The 20,301-nt window shown below is 39.2% G+C and overlaps 1 protein-coding gene across 1 annotated transcript; it reads right to left on the reverse strand.

The window, feature by feature from the left end:
* Nucleotides 1–1,634: 1,634 nt before the first annotated feature.
* Nucleotides 1,635–19,765, reverse strand: col1a2 (collagen, type I, alpha 2). Its single transcript, XM_057354884.1, has 50 exons — nucleotides 19,565–19,765; nucleotides 18,895–18,896; nucleotides 16,654–16,689; nucleotides 16,254–16,337; nucleotides 15,871–15,927; nucleotides 15,594–15,638; nucleotides 15,366–15,419; nucleotides 15,218–15,271; nucleotides 15,068–15,121; nucleotides 14,901–14,954; nucleotides 14,673–14,726; nucleotides 14,022–14,066; nucleotides 13,750–13,848; nucleotides 13,591–13,644; nucleotides 13,311–13,409; nucleotides 13,179–13,223; nucleotides 12,768–12,866; nucleotides 11,623–11,676; nucleotides 11,408–11,515; nucleotides 10,971–11,024; nucleotides 10,661–10,759; nucleotides 10,493–10,546; nucleotides 10,233–10,331; nucleotides 10,032–10,085; nucleotides 9,880–9,933; nucleotides 9,531–9,584; nucleotides 9,242–9,295; nucleotides 8,973–9,017; nucleotides 8,767–8,865; nucleotides 8,563–8,670; nucleotides 8,428–8,481; nucleotides 8,277–8,330; nucleotides 7,451–7,504; nucleotides 7,279–7,332; nucleotides 7,029–7,136; nucleotides 6,684–6,737; nucleotides 6,537–6,590; nucleotides 6,264–6,425; nucleotides 6,078–6,185; nucleotides 5,875–5,982; nucleotides 5,733–5,786; nucleotides 5,464–5,571; nucleotides 5,243–5,296; nucleotides 5,040–5,147; nucleotides 4,847–4,900; nucleotides 4,644–4,751; nucleotides 4,295–4,541; nucleotides 4,021–4,205; nucleotides 3,662–3,904; nucleotides 1,635–2,865 (listed from the first exon to the last, which is right to left on the reverse strand). The coding sequence occupies exons 1-50, from the start codon at nucleotides 19,632–19,634 to the stop codon at nucleotides 2,719–2,721; spliced, it is 4,059 nt and encodes a 1,352-aa protein (XP_057210867.1). The 5' UTR covers nucleotides 19,635–19,765; the 3' UTR covers nucleotides 1,635–2,718.
* Nucleotides 19,766–20,301: the final 536 nt, after the last annotated feature.

Consider the following 20,301-nt stretch of genomic DNA (forward strand, 5'->3'; position numbering starts at 1 on the left):
AGCTATTACAAAAAGAAAGTTATTTTTGGACTTTTCCCTTATACACCAGTAGGGGTAAAATGAAAAGTTGTGAAAGATGCCCACTTTCCCCCTCTATCGAATGACCCTGGTTGTATAGGTCTGTCTACCTGCTGGTCAAAGCTATTACAAAAAGAAGTTTAATTTTGGATGTGCAATTCCCTTTTCCACCAATAGGGGTAAAAAGAGAGGTTGTGAAAGATGCCCACTCTCCTCCTCTATTGAATGACCCTGGTTGTATAGTTCTGTCTACCTGCTGGTCAAAGCTATTACAAAAAGAAGTTTAATTTTGGATGTGCAATTCCCTTTTCCACCAATAGGGGTTAAAAGAGAGGTTGTGAAAGATGCCCACTCTCCTCCTCTATTGAATGACCCTGGTTTTATAGTTCTGTCTACCTGCTGGACAAAGCTATTACAGAAAGAAGTTTAATTTTGGACATGCAATTCCCTTTTCCACCAGTTGGAGTAAAAAGAGAGGTTGTGAAAGATGCCCACTGTCCCTTTCTATTGAATGACTCTGGTTTTATATTTCTGTCTACCTGCTGGACAAAGCTATTACAGAAAGAAGTTTTATCTTGAACCTGCACTTCCCTTTTCCACCAGTAGGAGTAAAAAGAGAGGTTGTGGAAAATGCCCACTGTCCCCCTCTATTGAATGACCCTGGTTATATAGCTCTGTCTACCTGCTGGACAAAGCTATTGTAAAAAGTAAGTTATTTTTGTACGTGCAATTCCCTTTTCCACGAGTAGGGGTTAAAATATAGGTTGTGAAAGATGCCCACTCTCACCCTCTATTGAATTGAACTGGTTTCATGTCTCCTCCTGTCTAATGGCAAAAGCTATTACAAAAAGAAAGTTATTTCTGAACATTTTGTTCACTAATTGGCCACTAGGTTCAAAAGAGAGGTTGTGAAATTGTACATTGTCCCCCATTACAGAACGACACTGGTCTCCAAGTCTTTATGCCCTATAACAAAAAGCTTTTACAAAAATTACCACTGGGCTATATAATAAAACGAAGAAAACTTGCACTTTCCCCACGGTCCCTTACTTGCAGCGCTGCAAAGCGCGAGCTCTCCTGGCTTATTGCACATTGCGACGGCTTTTGCGGGGCAGTTTTTATCATATCGAGCGAAAACAATATAAAAGAAGGTTGTGAAACATCATCAGCTTTGTCCTTTTAGGTGTAATATTATTTAGATATTCGAAGGGCAAGTCGTTTTGGAGTTATTGGCGTTTAATCGCTGAATGTGTCGGGAATATCGAAAACAAAAATTACTTTACTCCGGTAGCTGACCCCCGGTGTTTCCAAAAGGATAAGCAGGAGCTTTTACTTTCTCAGTTCAATCAGTTTGTTAGAGCAAATTGTAATTTTGTCCAAATAAACAACATCTCAGAGGTGCTATATTTTAAATCTTTGAAATTTAGCAATGTGATTAGCCTTTTGAGTGTTCTGTGAACCCAAAAACCTTGCATCTACAGTTTAGTTTAATACAGTAGTTTGCATATTCTGTGACAATGGGACATAAGGGACTGTCTGAAAGTAGCGCACACACCATAAAAAACGTCCAATCGATCATGAGTCTAGTGAATTTGACCTCTATAAATACAAACATATCAAGTTGCAGTGACTGCTTTTATTGGATTCAAAAGAGAGAATGATTTTAGCATCTGAAAAGCATGTCATAACTGAAAACAGGCAAGTAAGCTCTTTTTCGCAAGACAAACAACCATTTCTAGAATAAATCCCAATTAACAAACTGTCTCCCTTTTTTTTGGAATTAAGCATCATCTTCCAATGAAAACAAAAAATGTCCAATAAGCTATCTTGCTCCCAACATTAAAGCACTTAACTCATGAAATAATGTGTTTTGGAACATTGGACATGCTTTATTTTCAGAACTTTTCACAATTTATTTAAACATCTCACATATACAAAATAGGTACAATAAACTTTGTGGTTTGTTTTGAAAGAGGCCTCTGCAACCCTTTAAAATGGATGAACTTTGCTGTTAGTATTAACACTGGGGACGTAAAAGAATGTAATGTCTGAACAAAACCAATCAAAAACCAAAACAAAACTCAGAGAAAACAAATAAAACAAAAGGTGAAAACCAGACAAACATCAGGTTTAGGAAAACTCCACCTGCTTAAAAATGGGGTTATCAGGGGGACCTGTGCAATTTTCCTCAGAGACAATACAAAGTAATACAGTAAAGTGGTTGTCTCCACAGCTTCATGTTTAGCACCATATAATATCACTGCGGCAAGTATCGGAGCACCTTTACAACAGGACAGAACTTGAAGCCTTGGTACCAACTAGTGACATTTACGATGTTGGTTATTATTTTCGTTTACACATGAGGTAGTTTAAACCTTACGGAGATTGTGGTTTTAAACTTCCTCGTTGGAAGATATACAAAGACCACAAAGTGATGTATACTTTCATTGTTTTTATTACACTTCTTTTATTTTTACAAAAAGATGACATGTCCCATAACATGGTGTTTTCCCGAGTCTCTTTGGGCTGCTGTATTAATTTGCATTGCGCAATGCTGCGTTTAGTCCATTGGTCCTCTCCGATAGAGCCCAGCTTAAGCAAGTGGATTTGCAGAAAAATCAGCATTCAGTATAAAAAAACACAGAAAGAAGGGCAGAGATTTTTTCTTTCTTTCTCTCGTTTAATTTATCATGAGTCTATTTATTTGAAACAGACTGGGCCAATGTCCAAACCAAATTCTTGATCTGCGCCACCAATGTCCAAAGGTGCAATGTCGAGGATGGGAAGACGAGATGGTTTATTTGTTCTGTATTCAATGACTGTCTTGCTCCACTGGCCAGTTTGTCTCTGCAGGGACGCAACAAAAAGACAAAACAGGTTAAGTTAAGGGCTTTTATGTCAAACATCACACATATGCTACTGTCTAAACATTATGTGAGGTAAATTGTGGCCCTGCCCCACATGCGACCCTTGTGGTTCTCCTTTGATAAAGTAATGCAACCAAGCATTATGCCAATTGTTTTTGTTTCATCACGCCAGTAATGTTATGTTCTTCTCTGTGCCAGTATCTCTGTTTGCCTGAAATCCAACTAGCAGTATGCTTACTAAGTGTGCTTACCACTATAATTTGTCTTACAACAATATCTCCCATTCAAAACCCAGACTTTCTCCACACATGGCAAGATAAAGGAAGTATTTTAATCTGGCCCAACATAGTATAGTTATTAAATATTTGCATTACGTTTTTGTGAGCAAGACCTTTTCTGGACTTTACATAGGCCACATATACTGTATTTGTTGGTACATTGTTATTTCTTTTGATGTAGTGGTTGTCATGACTTGGATCCTCTGAGAAAGATTACGGATTTTCTCTTGGCAATGGTGCTGACTGTTTATTAGCCTTTTCCCAAATTAAGCCATGGGGTGATGTGAATTGTTGCCACCACCCAGACTTTTAGAAGCCCACCCATCATCCATCTTACTGAAAATGGCAAATAAGACACCCTACAACGCTACACATGCATATTAATGACTATCCTCTTTGACTGTGAAACAGTTCTTAACTTAGTGACACAATTTTGAGCATTTATACCATATCCTCTTTGCACGCCTAATGTATTCATAGTTTAAAAAGAGAACTTACACTGCATCCATCCTCCAGGACGTTGAAAGTAAATCGGCTGTTGCCCTCCGCCCTGAGCTCGACATCGTTGGAGCCCTGCAGCAACACAGCCTTCTTCAGGTTTCCATTCTCAGCATCCATGTAGGCAATGCTGTTCTTGCAGTGGTAGGTGATGTTCTGGACTGCCTGGTTGGCCAGAAGACGCATGAAAGCCAGCTGAGTAGCCATGGACTGTGGGCTTAGGGTCTCGTCATTGTAGCCAAACTAAAAAAGGTCAGAAGACAACTTTTAGAAAGAGAACTATAATAATACATCTTGAACAGTCGGTACAATAAATTATCCTGTGGGTTGTCCAGCTGCTGTGGAACATTGTCACTTACCTCAGTACCACCATTGATGGTCTCGCCAAACCAAACGTGTTTCTTCTCCTGGGAGCTTCTGTACCAATTCTTGCGTGGGATGCTCTCGGGGTGGGGGTAGATGCAGGTGTGGCCAGTGGTGAAGTCGCAGTAGGCCTTGATGGCATCCATGGTGCAGCCCTGGTTGGGGTCGATCCAGTAGAAGCCTACAGATAAGTAGGATACAATCAAGTAAGATTACAGGAATGATGTGAGAAGAAAGCACTTAAGGCCTCTGAGAGCTTCGGTCACTTACCGCTGCTCCAATCTGGGTGGGTGAGTCTGATGTCACGGCAGGTACGGGCAGGGTTCTTCTTGGATCCCTCAGGAGAGAGCAGATTGTCAATCTGAGTGTTCAAAGACTTGATGGTGGCATCCACCTCATAGTCCTTGGCCCTGAGAGAGGCCTGGTCAGCTCTGTACTCATCATAGCCACCAGAGGTGTCATATCCACCACCAGCTGGGCCAGCGGGTCCGGGAAGACCAGGAGTTCCAGGAGGACCCTGTGTTTAAGCACACCACAGACTGAATATATTGCTATATTTAAAGAATTTGTGTTTTTCTACATTTTGTTCATAAGTTAGGGTGTGCATATATTTACTTACAACAGGTCCAACATGTCCGGAAGGACCACGGTGTCCAGGGGGTCCAATAGGACCAGGCATGCCACTTGAACCATCCTTACCAGGGGGGCCGTTGGGACCAGCTGGGCCCTTTAGACAAAGTACAGAAAGCCATTACACATCTTCATAGATTTATGATCAAGCTATATAAACATATAAATACAAAAAATGTGAAAGCTACTCACTCTTGGACCAGCAGGTCCAGAAATACCAACAGGGCCAGAGTCACCGGAAGGACCCTGTAAGATAGGTACATTTTTTCACATTTATGCATGAGGTCTAACACAGTCCAAATATTTCACACAACAGAAAAAGGACAGAGCTTTTCAATGCATATCAACAGTATGCATATGCAAAAAAACATTGTCCCCCCCTTACATTGGGTCCGGGCATTCCCTGCAGACCAGGATGCCCACGAAGTCCCTTCATGCCCCTTTCTCCTTTTTCTCCTGCAACACCCTTCTCACCACGAGGGCCAGCAGGTCCCTGTTGAACAAAAAAGTTAGAAGGAACATTTGAATGGAAGATGCATTAAGAGATGCCACTCACCAGGACCTTTCGTGACAGTGTAGCATACTTACAGGTGCACCTCTTGCTCCAGCAGGTCCAACGGGTCCAGAAGAACCAGAGGGTCCCTAAGGGGGGTGTAAAGGAGAACAGAATGGCTAACATGTATGGAAATGCCTCTGATCTTTATGCTAATTCAGCATATGTGAGGTCAAATGTCAATGTAAATGACTGAAATTGGTCAGAAAATGCAGCGATAACATTAAAGATGCTGCAGCTTAGTTCAGCGACATACAGATTCACCACGGTTTCCGGGTCTGCCAACAGAGCCTGATGGTCCAAGGGGTCCAGGGTTACCAGAAAGTCCAGCGGGTCCGGGGGAACCAGGCTCACCACGGTCACCCTGGCAGATGAAATAGTCAATTACATTTTCTTATAATTCAAAATGTTCTTGGAAAAGAGAAAATGTATGTTGCGATTAATTAAAGACTAAACACTTTAGACAACGCCGTTCCTGGAAAAATATGAAGAATACACAGTAAATGTCAAAGATCAGCTGTATACCTTCAGGCCAGCAGCACCAGGACGGCCAGGAGGTCCATCGTTACCAGGGCTTCCCTACAAAACAGCACCGAGGCATATCAAAATATTGCATTAAAACGTACCCACCAAACGTTTTTCATTATAAGGCAGCACTTTTACTTACCTCACGTCCAGCTTCACCCTGAGGTCCAGTCATACCGGGCATGCCGATGTTGCCAGCGGGACCACGTGCACCAGGGGCACCAGCAGGGCCAAGTCTACCAGGCTCACCCTTGGTAACACAAAACATGAGATTTTTTGCTGTAACAAGTTGGACTGACTGATTTGGTTTAACTAACAAGTTGGTTGTTCAGGTTTAGGACTTACAACACCACCGGGGCCACCAGGAAGACCACGGTCACCTCTGGCACCAGGAAGTCCATTGAATCCTAGAGATCCCAGCTGACCCTGAGGCCCAGCAGTTCCAGGTGCTCCCTAATTTTAGGCAAAAAGGTTTATTATAAGAAAACATATTTATTTGGAAATCTTTTAAAATTATAATTGCGTACTTACAGCTGTACCGGTCTCTCCAGAGGGTCCCTTCTCACCAAAAAGGCCAGGAGGTCCAACCATTCCGTTCTCTCCAGGGGGACCAGCAGGGCCAACTTCACCACGAGGTCCACGGGGGCCATCTTTTCCAGAAGGACCAGTGAGACCAGAAGGTCCAACAATACCCTAAAATGTGCAAAGAATGCTAGATTACACCATGAAGCTAACATATCCTTAAATAAATCAGAATAACTGCTTTTACATCTGAATTAGTTCATTTAAAAGTATAACACTTACAGCAGGGCCAGGTGGTCCAACTCTGCCAGCAGGACCAGGGAAACCAGTCAGACCCTACAACAGAGGCAGAAATGTGTTATGTAGAAGTCTGCACAAAATTAAAAACAAATGAAAACACCAGCAAATAATCTATAAAAGGATCCTTACAGAGGGACCGGTGTCACCACGGCCACCAGGTGAGCCAGCAAGGCCAGTAGGGCCCTAAATAAGCATTCAAGCAAGACAAGATAAATACACCTTAAATATAAAACAACTGGTAAAATATGTATATGTATTTTAAAATACTATATTTAAAAATATACAAGAGTTTATACCTAAGTTTAAGTATTATCTTTTGAATTAGCGGTTTGTATTTAAACCAAAATTTTAAAAAGTGATAAAAATAGCTTTTTAAACAGTGAATAGATGTTAAATGTAATGGTGCTTTAAATTCAAGAATAACTCATTTTATTATTTTAAACGTTAGCTTCTGTTGATGTTTTGTCTACTTACGGGAGGTCCAGAATTGCCAGCAGGACCAGAAAGGCCGGAAGGTCCAATGTCACCTTTTCCACCAGCAGGGCCTTTCTCACCTCTTTGTCCGGTCTGGCCATCAGCACCCTACAAGATACATCGCATCCCTGTCAGCATCAGTGCTTGTGCATTTAGAGGTTTAATAAAGACTAATGTAAAAAACTGAAAATGAATATTTGAAACATTATCAAATGTTCTACAGTATCAGTCGGGGTTCAGGTGGACTTACAGGGGGTCCAGCAAAACCGGAAGGTCCAGCAGGGCCAGACTCACCACGCTCTCCCTATACAAAAACATAAATAAACATGAATAACTGATTCTCAAGCAAAGTATAGCAAAGGTTAAGTGTGTATTATTTGAATTATCATGGTAAGAATGTGTGATATGAGACCATGACTCACAGGAGTACCACGAGCACCAGGAGGTCCAGGAGGACCGAAGGAGCCACTCTCACCCTGGAAGAGAACACAGAGGTCCAACGTTTGTTAGGAACCCAAAGATGGTACTAAAAAAACTGTACACTCTTTTGACAACTATTTAGTAATGTTGGAATAAGTGTATATGATTATGTTTATGATGATTATAGTGATAAAGCATAACGTGGTTATGCAAACCATTTACAAATAAAAATGTTAAACTGAATGTAATTTTTGCTATTGGCATCATATCTGATTTGAGAAATCAGAAAGAGTGAATTACGATATTAACCTAATATGATATTAACTTAATATTTACATTCTACATCAACATACATTTTATATAAAAATGTACTCTATTTATTTCTACATTTAATATAACATATTAAACTCAAATGTGTTTTTTTGTAAAATTCTCCTTGTAATTTATTTTAAATAACATTTTTAAATATTATTCAGAAGAGGGCAGCAGTGAGGCAGTACACATTTCTCTGTCTGGACTATTTGTGACAGAAGCCACAAGGGTTTTTCTCTTCAAACAAAGAGACAAATCGCTTATTTGCCCCTGAAAAGAAACAAATATTTCTGTTCAGTTATGTCAATAGGATGCCACTGACCAAATCTCAACATCAATTGTTTCAGCCTTCTCTGTCATCGCTCATTTTCAACAAATCACGGTTAAGAAATAAAATAACGCAGGATCCATAAATAAAAACAAATATGCACCATTTTAAACATACTTGTATCATTGTGGTGAAAACAACTATTCTTAGCAGCAGTAATCTGACACAACTGAGACAATGTCCTTTACCTTGTCACCATTAGCACCAGCGGGTCCAGGGGGTCCACTGGGCCCAGGAGCACCCTGTAAATTAAGGAAGAAGTGCCATACGTCATAACTACATAATACATATTAAGTGCACAATGAGGCAGGTACATTAAAGGTCCATGGCAGTACTTACACGGGAACCATCTCTTCCCATATTGCCCTCCAGTCCTCTATATCCACCTTCACCCTGTGTTTCACACAAACGCTTTTTTAGTCACAAAATACTCATAAAGCAGATTTTGTGCACTGAACTGATTTAAAAACTTACCTTCTCACCCTTAGGTCCAGGAGTGCCGCCAGCACCACGCTCACCAGGCATACCAGCTGCTCCCTGGTGTCCAGGGGAACCAGCAGTTCCAACAGCACCAGGCTCTCCCTGAATAGAAAGATCAAAGGATTATGTCAGTCATACTTACACATTTACATTTACTCACTTAACAGTGTTAAGTGTTGTTCCTATCGGTACACTCACCTTGTTTCCATCAGGGCCAGGAGCACCAGCTGGGCCACGGTTACCGATTTGTCCCTGAGAACCAGCACCTCCAGTGAGTCCGGGGTTACCACGCTCTCCCTACACAGAGACGCAAGAAAGGGAGATCAGTCAATGATGCTGATTAATTTCCTGAACCTACATTATGGTTATGTGTAAACAAATACAGCACAAGAGAGGTAAGTTACCTTCACACCAGCAGGTCCTGATGCACCTTGATCTCCAGGGATACCCTGTTAAACATTTGCATGATATTTAATGGCTACATCATAAGGCCATTTATTTTACGTAGCAAAAATAGTGGAATTACGGAAAATAGCATCTGATCCAGGAAAACATTAAAAAAAAACATTTATGTATATTTTATTTCAGGTTTCTAGGTTGTGGGCACTTCATCATCATTAGTTTTAATAAATTTGATATTTAGATCAAGTTGGTGGCTGTGAGAAAAACTCACTCTTTCTCCGTTCTTGCCAGCCTCACCAACAAGTCCAGCGGGGCCAGGAATACCCTGTGAGGTTGAACAAGAGACACAAGTAGTTGAGAAACTTAAATGCAAAATGCAATCTCACATCATTCTGCCAGCTCTATATTAGACTATATTTATTTAGTCTATCCTTTGACTAAGGCAAGTTCAACATTTTAGTAAAAAATATTAAATATTGCTTTATATTTAGGCTTTAAACATTCAGAGAAGGCGTTAAGAGTAAGAAAACATTTAAAAGTAAGCCTGTCAAGATACTGACCTGGAAACCAGGAGCACCAGAGGGTCCCTGTTCTCCTTTCTCACCTGTGGCACCCTAAACATGAAAAAAACAACGTGTTACCATTAGTGAACAGTCATTCGTATCACGTGTGTGACCCTGTCTGTGAAATCCAGGCTAAAGTCTCAATCTCAATATGAGACAACATGCATCAACGTTTGATTTCAACCATCTTCTCACTATGATTCCCATCTTTGACGTGGCCTTTTTCAGTCAATATTAACGAAATCAAGATTATGTTTTCACAGAATGTTATTTACATTATGTATCATGATTTTATGTAGAAAATAGAAAAATCAAAAAAATCATTTATTTCAGATGGTTTACTCACCAAAAGTCCAACTGGACCACTAGGGCCGTTGTTACCATCAGATCCAGGGAGACCCTAAGGAACAAAAAATCGAATCAGAGTAGCTCAATCAATTCATCACCACTTAAGAATAAATATCGATGAATGCTCATGTCTCTCTCTAAAATACTTACTCTCAGTCCAGCAGGCCCAGAAGGTCCTTTCTCACCTGGTTTCCCAGACTCACCCTGCAATCAAACCAAGAGACAATGCAGAAACATTAACTTTCCACCATTTATCGAAGCTGCATGGTGTGGTTTGTATATTTGTTGCTAATGTCTATTTTTTAAATTTCAAACCAATGATTACTAGCAACAGTTAGGCCTAATACTTACACCGGGTCCCTTAGGACCAGGGAATCCAATGTTACCAGGCTGACCTCTTGGCCCAGTTGGGCCAGGGGGGCCAGTGCGGCCATCTTGACCAGAGGTACCCTAGAATATGGGATATGAAGAATTAGTATTTACAGTAAAAAGCGTAATGGCTTATATACATGATGCTTTTGACATGATCATTATCAGCAATGTTTCAGTCAATTTTTCACTCAATGTATTTACACAAATGAAGTAAATGATGCAAATTGAATTAAACTTACAACAGGTCCTTCCTTTCCAGGGGGTCCAGAACTGCCAGGGCTTCCAGGGAGACCCTGCAAAAAGTGTAAGATCATGGTTACATGCCTATGTCTCAAAAATTCTTCATGTCAAATAGATTCGAAAGAAAATGACGTGGCTGCGTTTTAAGAGAAAGTTGAAATACTCACTCTAGCTCCAGTAAGACCAGGCTCACCAGCACGACCAGCATCTCCAGGAGGTCCACGAGCTCCGGCGGTACCAGTGGCACCACGGGCTCCAGGCATGCCCTTTTGGAAAAAAACTCATAGATTAGTGTGGGCATAGCGTGTTCAATAAAGATCAGGCCATATATTCAGCTTCTGTAATATTATCTAGGAATAATGTACTGCTCAGCCTTCTGTGTGTTTGTCCAAAGAAACGGTTTCGAACTGATTTACTCTTACATTCCTCAATAGTTAGATTTGTTTTGTACTGAACACGTCATTTCATATCACCTACCATTGGTCCTGATCTTCCAGCCAGGCCAGGAAGACCACGGGTACCAGCAGCTCCCTATGAGAAACATGAACATAGATAGATGAATAAAAATAAATAAATAATATGACCATAGTAATATATCTGAGCTGATCGGTTTTCATTTTCATTTACAAATGAACAATGACAATAGTCTTATTAAATTATTTACATAATTCTTACGTATGGTAATCCACTGGTATATTTTTCTGTATTTTTATTTTTTAGTCTAAATTAGTGTTTTATATTTCTCCCTTTTATAGTACGAGTTAGGTGTTTGGTATCAAAAACACAATTAAGGCAAATTTTACGACCATTTTCTATCCTCCCATAGACGCTTATATTAAACTGAAAGGTGAAGTCCATTCAATATGGCATTCCCACAAACATGACTACATCTCTAAAAACAAGACCAAACTTACTCTTGGTCCACGCAAACCAGCAGGTCCAGTAGATCCCTGCTCACCAGTTGTGCCTCTCTTGCCCTCTTCACCAGCAGGACCAGGAGCACCAGAAGGACCCACCATACCCTGTACAACAAATGGCCAGTGCAGAAAGTGACCAGGAGTGCACAATCACGGCAAAGACAGATCGCTTTACAAAACATGTGAGGATAACTGACAGAATGCATACTCACAGGCTCACCCTTAACACCAGAATCTCCCTTCACTCCAACAGGGCCGGGGTCACCCTGAGTATCAAACAGATCGAAGGTAAGAACATTTTAATATTCCAAAACACATGAATTGCACACATCGGAACTTCATTCATTTGTGAATACTACAAAAGACAGAAATTCTCAACACATGCTAATAACAACTAAATGTTATTGTGAATTGCTGACATAACTACAGTCCTGGTCAAAACAAAGTGAGTTCAGACTTTGGAGAACTGACATTTTTGCTTTTTATTTAAATGTTTGATTAAAGATTTAAAATTTTGTGTCCATGTTGTATAGTTGCATACTTAGAACTGAAGTGATTACTAAATGACTGCACTATGTTCTTCCTTGAAAGACTTCATGACATCATAGAAACTATGCAAACTGTATGAAAACAAAATACAAACAATGACGTTCAAAATCAAGCATCGCTGTATCCTACAACACCAAAGGGCTTGGATACAATAGAGACTATTTTTTGTTTCTTTACTAAAAGTGGCAGTTTCCATGAGAGATGTTGCTGTAAAAGGTGAGTAGAGTACCCGTAGCACTAGTAATGCATCAATATCCATTCTGAGGATAGGGAATTTAACTGTGCATTCAGACCGCCAGCGACAGTGTCGCTGTGTGTCGCTAGTCTCTTGCTACGAGGTCGTTAGATGGCGTTCCTAGCTTTGGTTGTAACTGCTGTAACTGACGAGAGACGGATGACGTGAGCTCCGCTGCTGTATTCCTATTGGTAGTCGCTTCCGAAAGTCAATCATCATTTGCATAAAGTTGAGCAATTCTCAACTTTGTCACGTCGCTAGACATGCCCACTTCCTGTCGCCAACGGTCACTGTCGCTCGTGTCGCCGGAAGTCGGCAGCTCTTCATTGTAATGAATGGAATCATGTCGCTTTGTCGCTGGGTAGCACTGGCGGTCTGAACGGGGTGTAACAGTAGCGCATCTGAATTTTGCATTTGAAATTTGGCATGTATACTTATTCTTGTTTTTCGGCCTATTTTCTCATTTACGAACATTGAACAGTACAACCAATGTTTTGGTGTCTGGTGGTGGTTATAAGAAGCATGAACATTGTGGTACGTCAGTCTGGTCAGAACTAATCAGATGGTACTTACAGCAAGACCTCTAGGGCCAGAGGCTCCAGAAGGTCCCTGGGGCCCAGGTCCTCCTCTAGGGCCTTGGAAACCAGGGGCGCCAGCAATTCCTGGTGCACCCTGTAAAAGATATTTAAAAGTATGATGATGAATTGAAGAAATCAAAAAAACACGCAAAGGTTGAGTTAATCAAGTATAATGTCCCGTAAGATAAAACAGCTTTTATGCTTATTCACTGTTTTAAATCTATCTTAAAAACATTATGTAAACAGTACATAATAAATAAAAATAAAACAGACGTCACTGATGTAAACCGCACTGTTTATATAATTGGTTATGGTAGTGTATGTGCAGTTTTCCTAATATTGGCAAATCAATCTTGTGAGAAGATATTTAGCTCAAATAGAGTAGTATGAAAAGTCGTAGACTTACAGCTGCTCCCTTAGCACCATTGATACCATTAGCACCAGGATTACCCTATAAAGATTCAAAGAGAGACACGTTATTAGTTTGTCTGATGATAATCTAATCAAATTATCTAAAATCTAGCAAAACTGAACTCACAAGGGGTCCGACTGGGCCAACAGCACCATTTTGACCAGGCTCTCCTCTTTGTCCCTGAGGTCCAGATGGGCCAGAGGCACCAGCAGGTCCAACCTCTCCCTGTCAAATATTATAGACAAGGTCAATTAGAGAAGGCAACTTTCTCTAAGCCAAACTTAAGGAAAGATTTCAATAATTTAAATAGGCAGCATTAGTTTCTCCTAGTATTTCCATTGGTGTCTTATCAAAATGGCCACACAAACATATAATACAATCTTTTTTTGGCAGCTGTTACTCTTACCTTAGGTCCAGGGGCACCAGGAAAACCAGGAGGACCAGCTGATCCCAAGGGACCCTGGAGGGTGAAGAAAACAGCTTACTTCAACAAGGTTACATTGGGATCATGCCCTAAGCCACATTTTTGGAGACAGAGGGGTCAAAGGGCAGTCAGTCCACTCACAGCAGGGCCAGAAGGACCAGTGTTGCCATCAGCACCGCGGGCACCAGCTGGACCAGCTTGGCCAGCACGACCTCTCTCACCAGAAAGACCACGACCACCCTGTGCAACAAGAAAACAATCACATTATTACTGATGAACATCATAAATAAACTAAATCATAGATTTATTATCTATGTAAATCCAGCTGTACTGATACTGAAGTATACACCTGGGATATAGTTTCAATATTACAGCATAAATAATTCAAATACGTTTTAATATGTTTAACTTACTCTCTGTCCAGGGGTTCCATTTGCTCCAGTAGCGCCATTTTCTCCCTATTGAAGAGAAATGCAAACCTTTAACATTTACATTTATGCCTTTGGCATTCGAGATATTTTTTCATCGGTATGTGTGCTCCCTTAGTACAACGTGTACATATGCAATGCTCTCTTAGTTTAGCAACAGCAACCCTGTACATTTTATATAAATCTATATAACTGTGCAACATATTTGGTACAGTTAGGGTTTCTATGGTAAAAGGAATATTATCAACGTGATTACTTATAATGCAATCTTTATTTTAGTCATATTAAGGTTACGTTATCAGTGCTTATAAAAACAATCCTTTTGATAAATACAAATACTATAATTTATAGTATCTGACAAATGCCCCTTCAAAGAATAACATCTTACAAAATATATTCTGATTCTGTCTGGTACGTAAAAGCATGCGTTTTCTGTGAAGCTGCTTTGATACAATGTGCATTGTGAAAAGTGTCATACAAATGAATGTGAATTGAATGTATTTGGGTGAGTTTGTAAGCCACTGTATCTCCACTAAACATAATCATTGTTAACTATTTTCAAAATGCCAGTTGTTTGTATGGTAAAAGTGTCAATCCTTTAAAACATCCTTATATCAGATAAGTTGGATTTATTACCTTAGAACCAGCTGCACCAGGCTCTCCTTTACGTCCATCAAGACCATTGTAACCCTGTCAGAAAAGAAAAAAAGACAACTTTTGTTACTTTATATATTACGGACTGCATGCTAAACATATTTCTTTTTACGGGAATTTGGGAACCCACATCTGAAGCCTAATTTCTATCTCCATCTTCTGGAGGAAGTGATATTATGATCTATGATATTCCGCACACCAAACACTTACTCTGTGTCCCTTCATTCCAGGAAGGCCAGGAGTTCCGGGGAAACCACGGGCACCCTGTTGAACATATCAGAATGAAGATCCACACGTATGAACAAGTCTGTACTTTATACTACATGGTTTAGACAGTATGGGAAATCATTTTAAGGTGCTTGGTTTAAAGGCCTTACCTGAGGTCCAGGGGTTCCTCTATCACCAGGTTTTCCAGGTCGGCCATTGTTACCCTTGAGAAAATGATAAAATAGGATGTGAAGATCCAACGTGTATAAATAGACATAGTACATGTATAGGCAGATTAAAGTAAACAACAATATACTTACATCTTCACCATTTTTGCCAGGAGGGCCAGGAGGGCCACGAGCACCAACGGGTCCCTGTCATGAAAATCAAAAAGAATTCAGTATTACAGTTCAAAGGTCATTAACGAATGGTTTCAATGTCACTGGAGTGCAATCCAAGAATACTTACACCCTGTCCTGGCTCTCCGGGCTCACCAGCGTGTCCTTGGAATCCTTGAGGTCCCTATACATGATTGAAAAGAGAGAAAAAAAACATTTTATATATATAAATCTAGAGACATAAAAAACTACTTCTGAGGTAAAAACAGGCTATGTGCTGGTTTGATGGATGGTGACATGCTTGATGGTTGGACCTACTGAAAATCTATTAAATGTATAAACAACACAAAATACTCACAGGGGTACCAGGAGGTCCAGCGGGGCCTCTAGGTCCCATCAAACCCTGTAAAGGTGAAAGTAACAATCTGAGGACATCTCCATCTATATCATCATCAATGGTTTTATTTACTGTAAACAAACAGCTTTATTTAGAATCAAAAATATAACTTTTCACTTACAAAATATTATAATTCATTATTTTGTCAAATAAAGAATATATTCACATTTAACATTATAAGTACAAACCTAATATTAATGTATGCAACATTACCTGATATTTGATCAAATAAACTCACCATAGGTCCAGGTCCAGGCTCGGGTCCTTTAGCGCCATCATACTGAGCAGCAAAGTTCTGCAAAGGTAAATGTTTGATTTAAATGATTCCAAACGAATGAATTTACTTTTTTAAAAAATTAAACATTTTCTGTTTTTACTGCATTCAAATGTTTTTCTGCCCTGTATTAATGGCAGCATAAACACACTCCTTCGGAAGCCATTTTGAGACAAAGTTCAGGTCAAAGGTTAAAGGTCAAATGTGAATTATGACTGGGTCATGGGGTAAAGGATATCACAAGCCTTAGAATATAACTACAATGTCTGCACACAACCACTGTGTATTAAAGGGTTAAGAACATTTATAGAGATAAAAAAGTTTTTTTTTATGAAATGGAAACGCACTCCACCAAGACCAGGGGAGCCGGGAGGACCGGGTGGCCCAGGAAATCCAGGTCTGCCATCTTTTCCATTTGGTCCTTTAGGACCCTTAAAGAGAACAAACAAACAAAATTAAGCACGTTATAATTGTTTTAATAAACACATAGAAAGGTTTAATTTACCTATGCATTAAAAATGTGAGGGAAATCTATTGTGTTTTTGTAGCTACATTAACAAAGTTGAACCTGACGATAAAACAATATTCAGGATAGGTTTTATATTTATATTTCATTAAAGGCTGTGGCCGGTACTTATGTTGTCAAAGTTGGTGTTTGGCGCAAATTGCAGTAACAGTCTCTAAGGCATTTAAAATGAATAGAATCAATAGAATCATAAAATATAAAAAATGTTATTATTCACTTACCCTGTCACCTCTGGGTCCTTTTGGTCCCCTGGGGCCCTGTTTATGAAAAAGTATAACCAGACAACAAAACATATTATATTCTAGAGCACAATATTTTCTCTCCTTATCTTCTTATTATATGAAGGCCACTTGCTTTTTATATGCATCTGCAAATACAATTAATAAATACACATTCAAGGTAATCTGATGTCACACAAAGAGTATTACAAATAGAATAGTAATACAGTAAATATGCCACACTACAGTCATCACAGTTAACATAAGAAGTAATGCTTTCTACAATGAAATGGAGATTGGGATTTTTCTTCCATCTTTCCTACGCTATGTGATGTGTAGCATTGCATGTCAAATGTTTTTCTCATATTTAAAAAAAAAAAGTTGTCAAAAGCTATTACAATCATGCACTTTCAAATATACTGTATATTTGTCATTGACCACATATTGATATTCATGCAAACTTGACTAGTGCTTTGAAGACCTTTATTCAACAGAGGTGCTTTAAGAAGTGTACAGGCCTACTGCACTTCACATTGACCCAAAAAGAGTGAGTTTGTCCCACTGACCAAACTTTGAACCCTTCCATCACACTCCTTTTAGCACCTACTGTTGTTAGTGGTCAATACAGGTGGCATTCAGGTGAATTTGACTCAATCTCAAATGTTTTTTTTTTGCCATTTTCCAAATGTATTTCAGTTTTACAGCATACAACCTATGCTGTGAATTTTCATATTCATCCTGGAGGAGCAACTGAACACAATCTGCCAGGTTCAAGGAATGTCTGCGGCATGTTTTCGTTATTTTGAGTCCACCTCTCCACAGGGCCATCTAAAAAGGTTCATTGTGCCCAAACGGACTGGTAGGCAGGATAAGGTGGTCTCTAGTTTCACTGACATTCGCTTGAGCCAATAGCGCTTTCCTTTTTTCCGTCGCAGGAAAGCAGGAAAAAAACGAGAAATTCCAATAATCCGAAATGCTCTGGTACATTTGAGATTGACCAAATGTGCAGGAAGGATCTTTACACTGAATATCATCTGTTAGGAGATTTGGTCACAAACAAGGTAAATGTCTTAACTATTACAATTGTTAAAAATGATTTCGTGCATGTGTACTGACCGCTGTGTGTTGAAGATGTGGGGTGGAGGAAGAATACAGGAAAACAGAGAGAGTGAGAGAGAGAGAGAAGTAATCGATTAGAATTCCGCTCTCCACAAAATGTAACAACAGAGATACAAACAATTGTATATTTATATATATATATGTATTATATTATGTACACTTAATTTGCCTTTGCTAAATTAATCATGATTACAATTAACTGGTAAAAGATGAAGTTTTCAGAGTTGACAGAAGAAAACAGGCCTAAATGTTTACTGTAAATCCAATATGCTCACATGGAAAACCAATGTGCCAAATCAGAGATGCACTGTTGTATATGCTTTTATATAGGACTGTTGCCAAAGTGGGATGACTTGATTTAAGGCCTGAATTAAAATGTGTATATTTACCTCTATGTGATTTCCTGTAAAATCACCCAATGTAATGTGTAATATATCTACAAACTTAAAAATTGTATAGAAACAGTAAACCTTTTTTTTAATAAAAAATTATGAATTTATGAAAAAATGAGAATGTCTAGCATTAAACATGAGGTTATATTAGCTTTTTGAATGGTTTCCTTAAGTATGGAGGTAGACATGAAATGTATTGAAATAAATTGTACTAAACTATTATCTTAAAGCCTATATTTTAACCTAAATAAAAATAACATGAATTAATATTTACGTGTTCTATTATATTAGTTCATTATTTTATTGGGTAAAATATAGTATTTCACTCCTTTAGAAATACTGCTATCTGTTAAAAAACTATTTTATGCTTTACATTTTTTTTTACTGTTTTTAAAGCATAAAATAGTTTTTTTATTTGGCCAATTATAGTCCATATTTATTCAAAAATATTCCAGTAAGAACTGTACTTTACTTTACTTTTATTTTTGTTTGTTTATTTATTTAAATAAATAGGTCACAGCAATAGAAGTGATCCGATATTGTTTTAAGGGTCCAGGTCTTCCGGTTTGCATGCAAAAATTTAGTGATCTTTAATCCTTAAAATTAGACGTCATGTCGTCTATTCTCCACCAGGTGGCGTGTGTGAGTCATGGGTGATGACCTAATGGCACATTTTGCCAATTTACTTGTTTTCTGAAAATATGCTATAAACTGATCAAACTATGCTACTAACTGCTTTTTAAATAATCAAATACATTTCAAAACACGTTCTTATCTTTGATGACTGTTCTTTTAAATGTTTTATAATAATCGACTTATTTTAATCAGTTATTGTGCATATACGTGAATTAGTATTTTGTATAATTTTTAGTGACAGTATTCCTTCACTTCCAATGTAAAGAAAGTAAATTTAAACCATGTTACAAATTTGGAAGGATGCTGGTTAAATATGACCTTACAGACTTCATCCAGCAGGGGGCAGATTTTACAAACCCCATAATTAAAAAAGCATTGTGCTGGAGACTGGGGAAAAGATGAGGTATTGCGCCCTGCCCTACACTTTAACAATAAATTTACTAACTTATTCTGCGGCGTTATTTGCGTAAAACTACATTTTAAAGAGTTTCATCTCCGCTTCTGGCAACTTTTTAATAACTAGGCTATGCAATGTGTTCCGTTTCTCAATCGCAACAGATGAAAATATCCACAGACCACGAGGAATCCTTTAAAAGTCCGTCGGATTTTACAGTGAAAGGCCAAAGGAAACCACCCAATTCTTCATATGTAGGTTTAGCTTTCCTTGAAGTAACTTCCCAGCAAGGTTCAACCAAACAAGCGCATCAAAATCCAGTAGGAGAAAGAAAAACCTTTAAATCCATGGTTAGACAAAAAAGCAAACTTACATTGACATGATGCTAGATACGAAGTCACTGCAAGCAGCAACAGAATCCGGGTATCCACAAAGCTGAGCATGTCTATACCGACATGCAGACTCCTTGTGCTGCAGTGCCCTGGTTTAACTACTTCAAGCAGGCATACAGTTGTGATATAAACTCCAAACTTAGCAGGAACCTGCTGCCGTGATGCTAGAATAATAAAGAGCGACCAGCCCTATTTATATGGCAGGAGGTTCCCTTGACTGCGTGTCCAAAGTGAGCCCCCAAACCAATGAGAGAGAGAAACTCAATATGACTCTCATCCTAGCACAGCCCTCATCCCTGCCTTCTCTCAGACTTTGGCAATGCGCAGACAATGATGACGAGTACAGCCTTTTAATTAGATCCATTCTTTTGAGGACGTGGACATGGTCGAGATTTAAAAGAGAAACGTTTGTCGTTTTTCTCAGGCTTTTCATTGGTCTCGGATCATGTGGGGTGGATAGATGGATAGGTCTCGCGCGGGTTCGGTGGCTCAGAGCGCATCGACCGGACGGTGCCGTTAAATTTGCGCCTTTGACGCATCAGTGCGCGCCTGTGATCCAACTGCACGCTAACTCTCTATTTAATCTTGAACAGTCAGTTTTACAAACTGACACTTGAATTTAACTTTAAACATGCGCATTTTTTTATTTGAGTGTGTTGCATGCAACTTAATTTGTTGCGCACGTAACCTTTTGTTACGTCTTAATTGCGCATTTTGG

Source organism: Triplophysa rosa, linkage group LG16 (assembly GCF_024868665.1).
Source record: "Triplophysa rosa linkage group LG16, Trosa_1v2, whole genome shotgun sequence".
Classification (NCBI taxonomy): Eukaryota; Metazoa; Chordata; class Actinopteri; order Cypriniformes; family Nemacheilidae; genus Triplophysa; species Triplophysa rosa.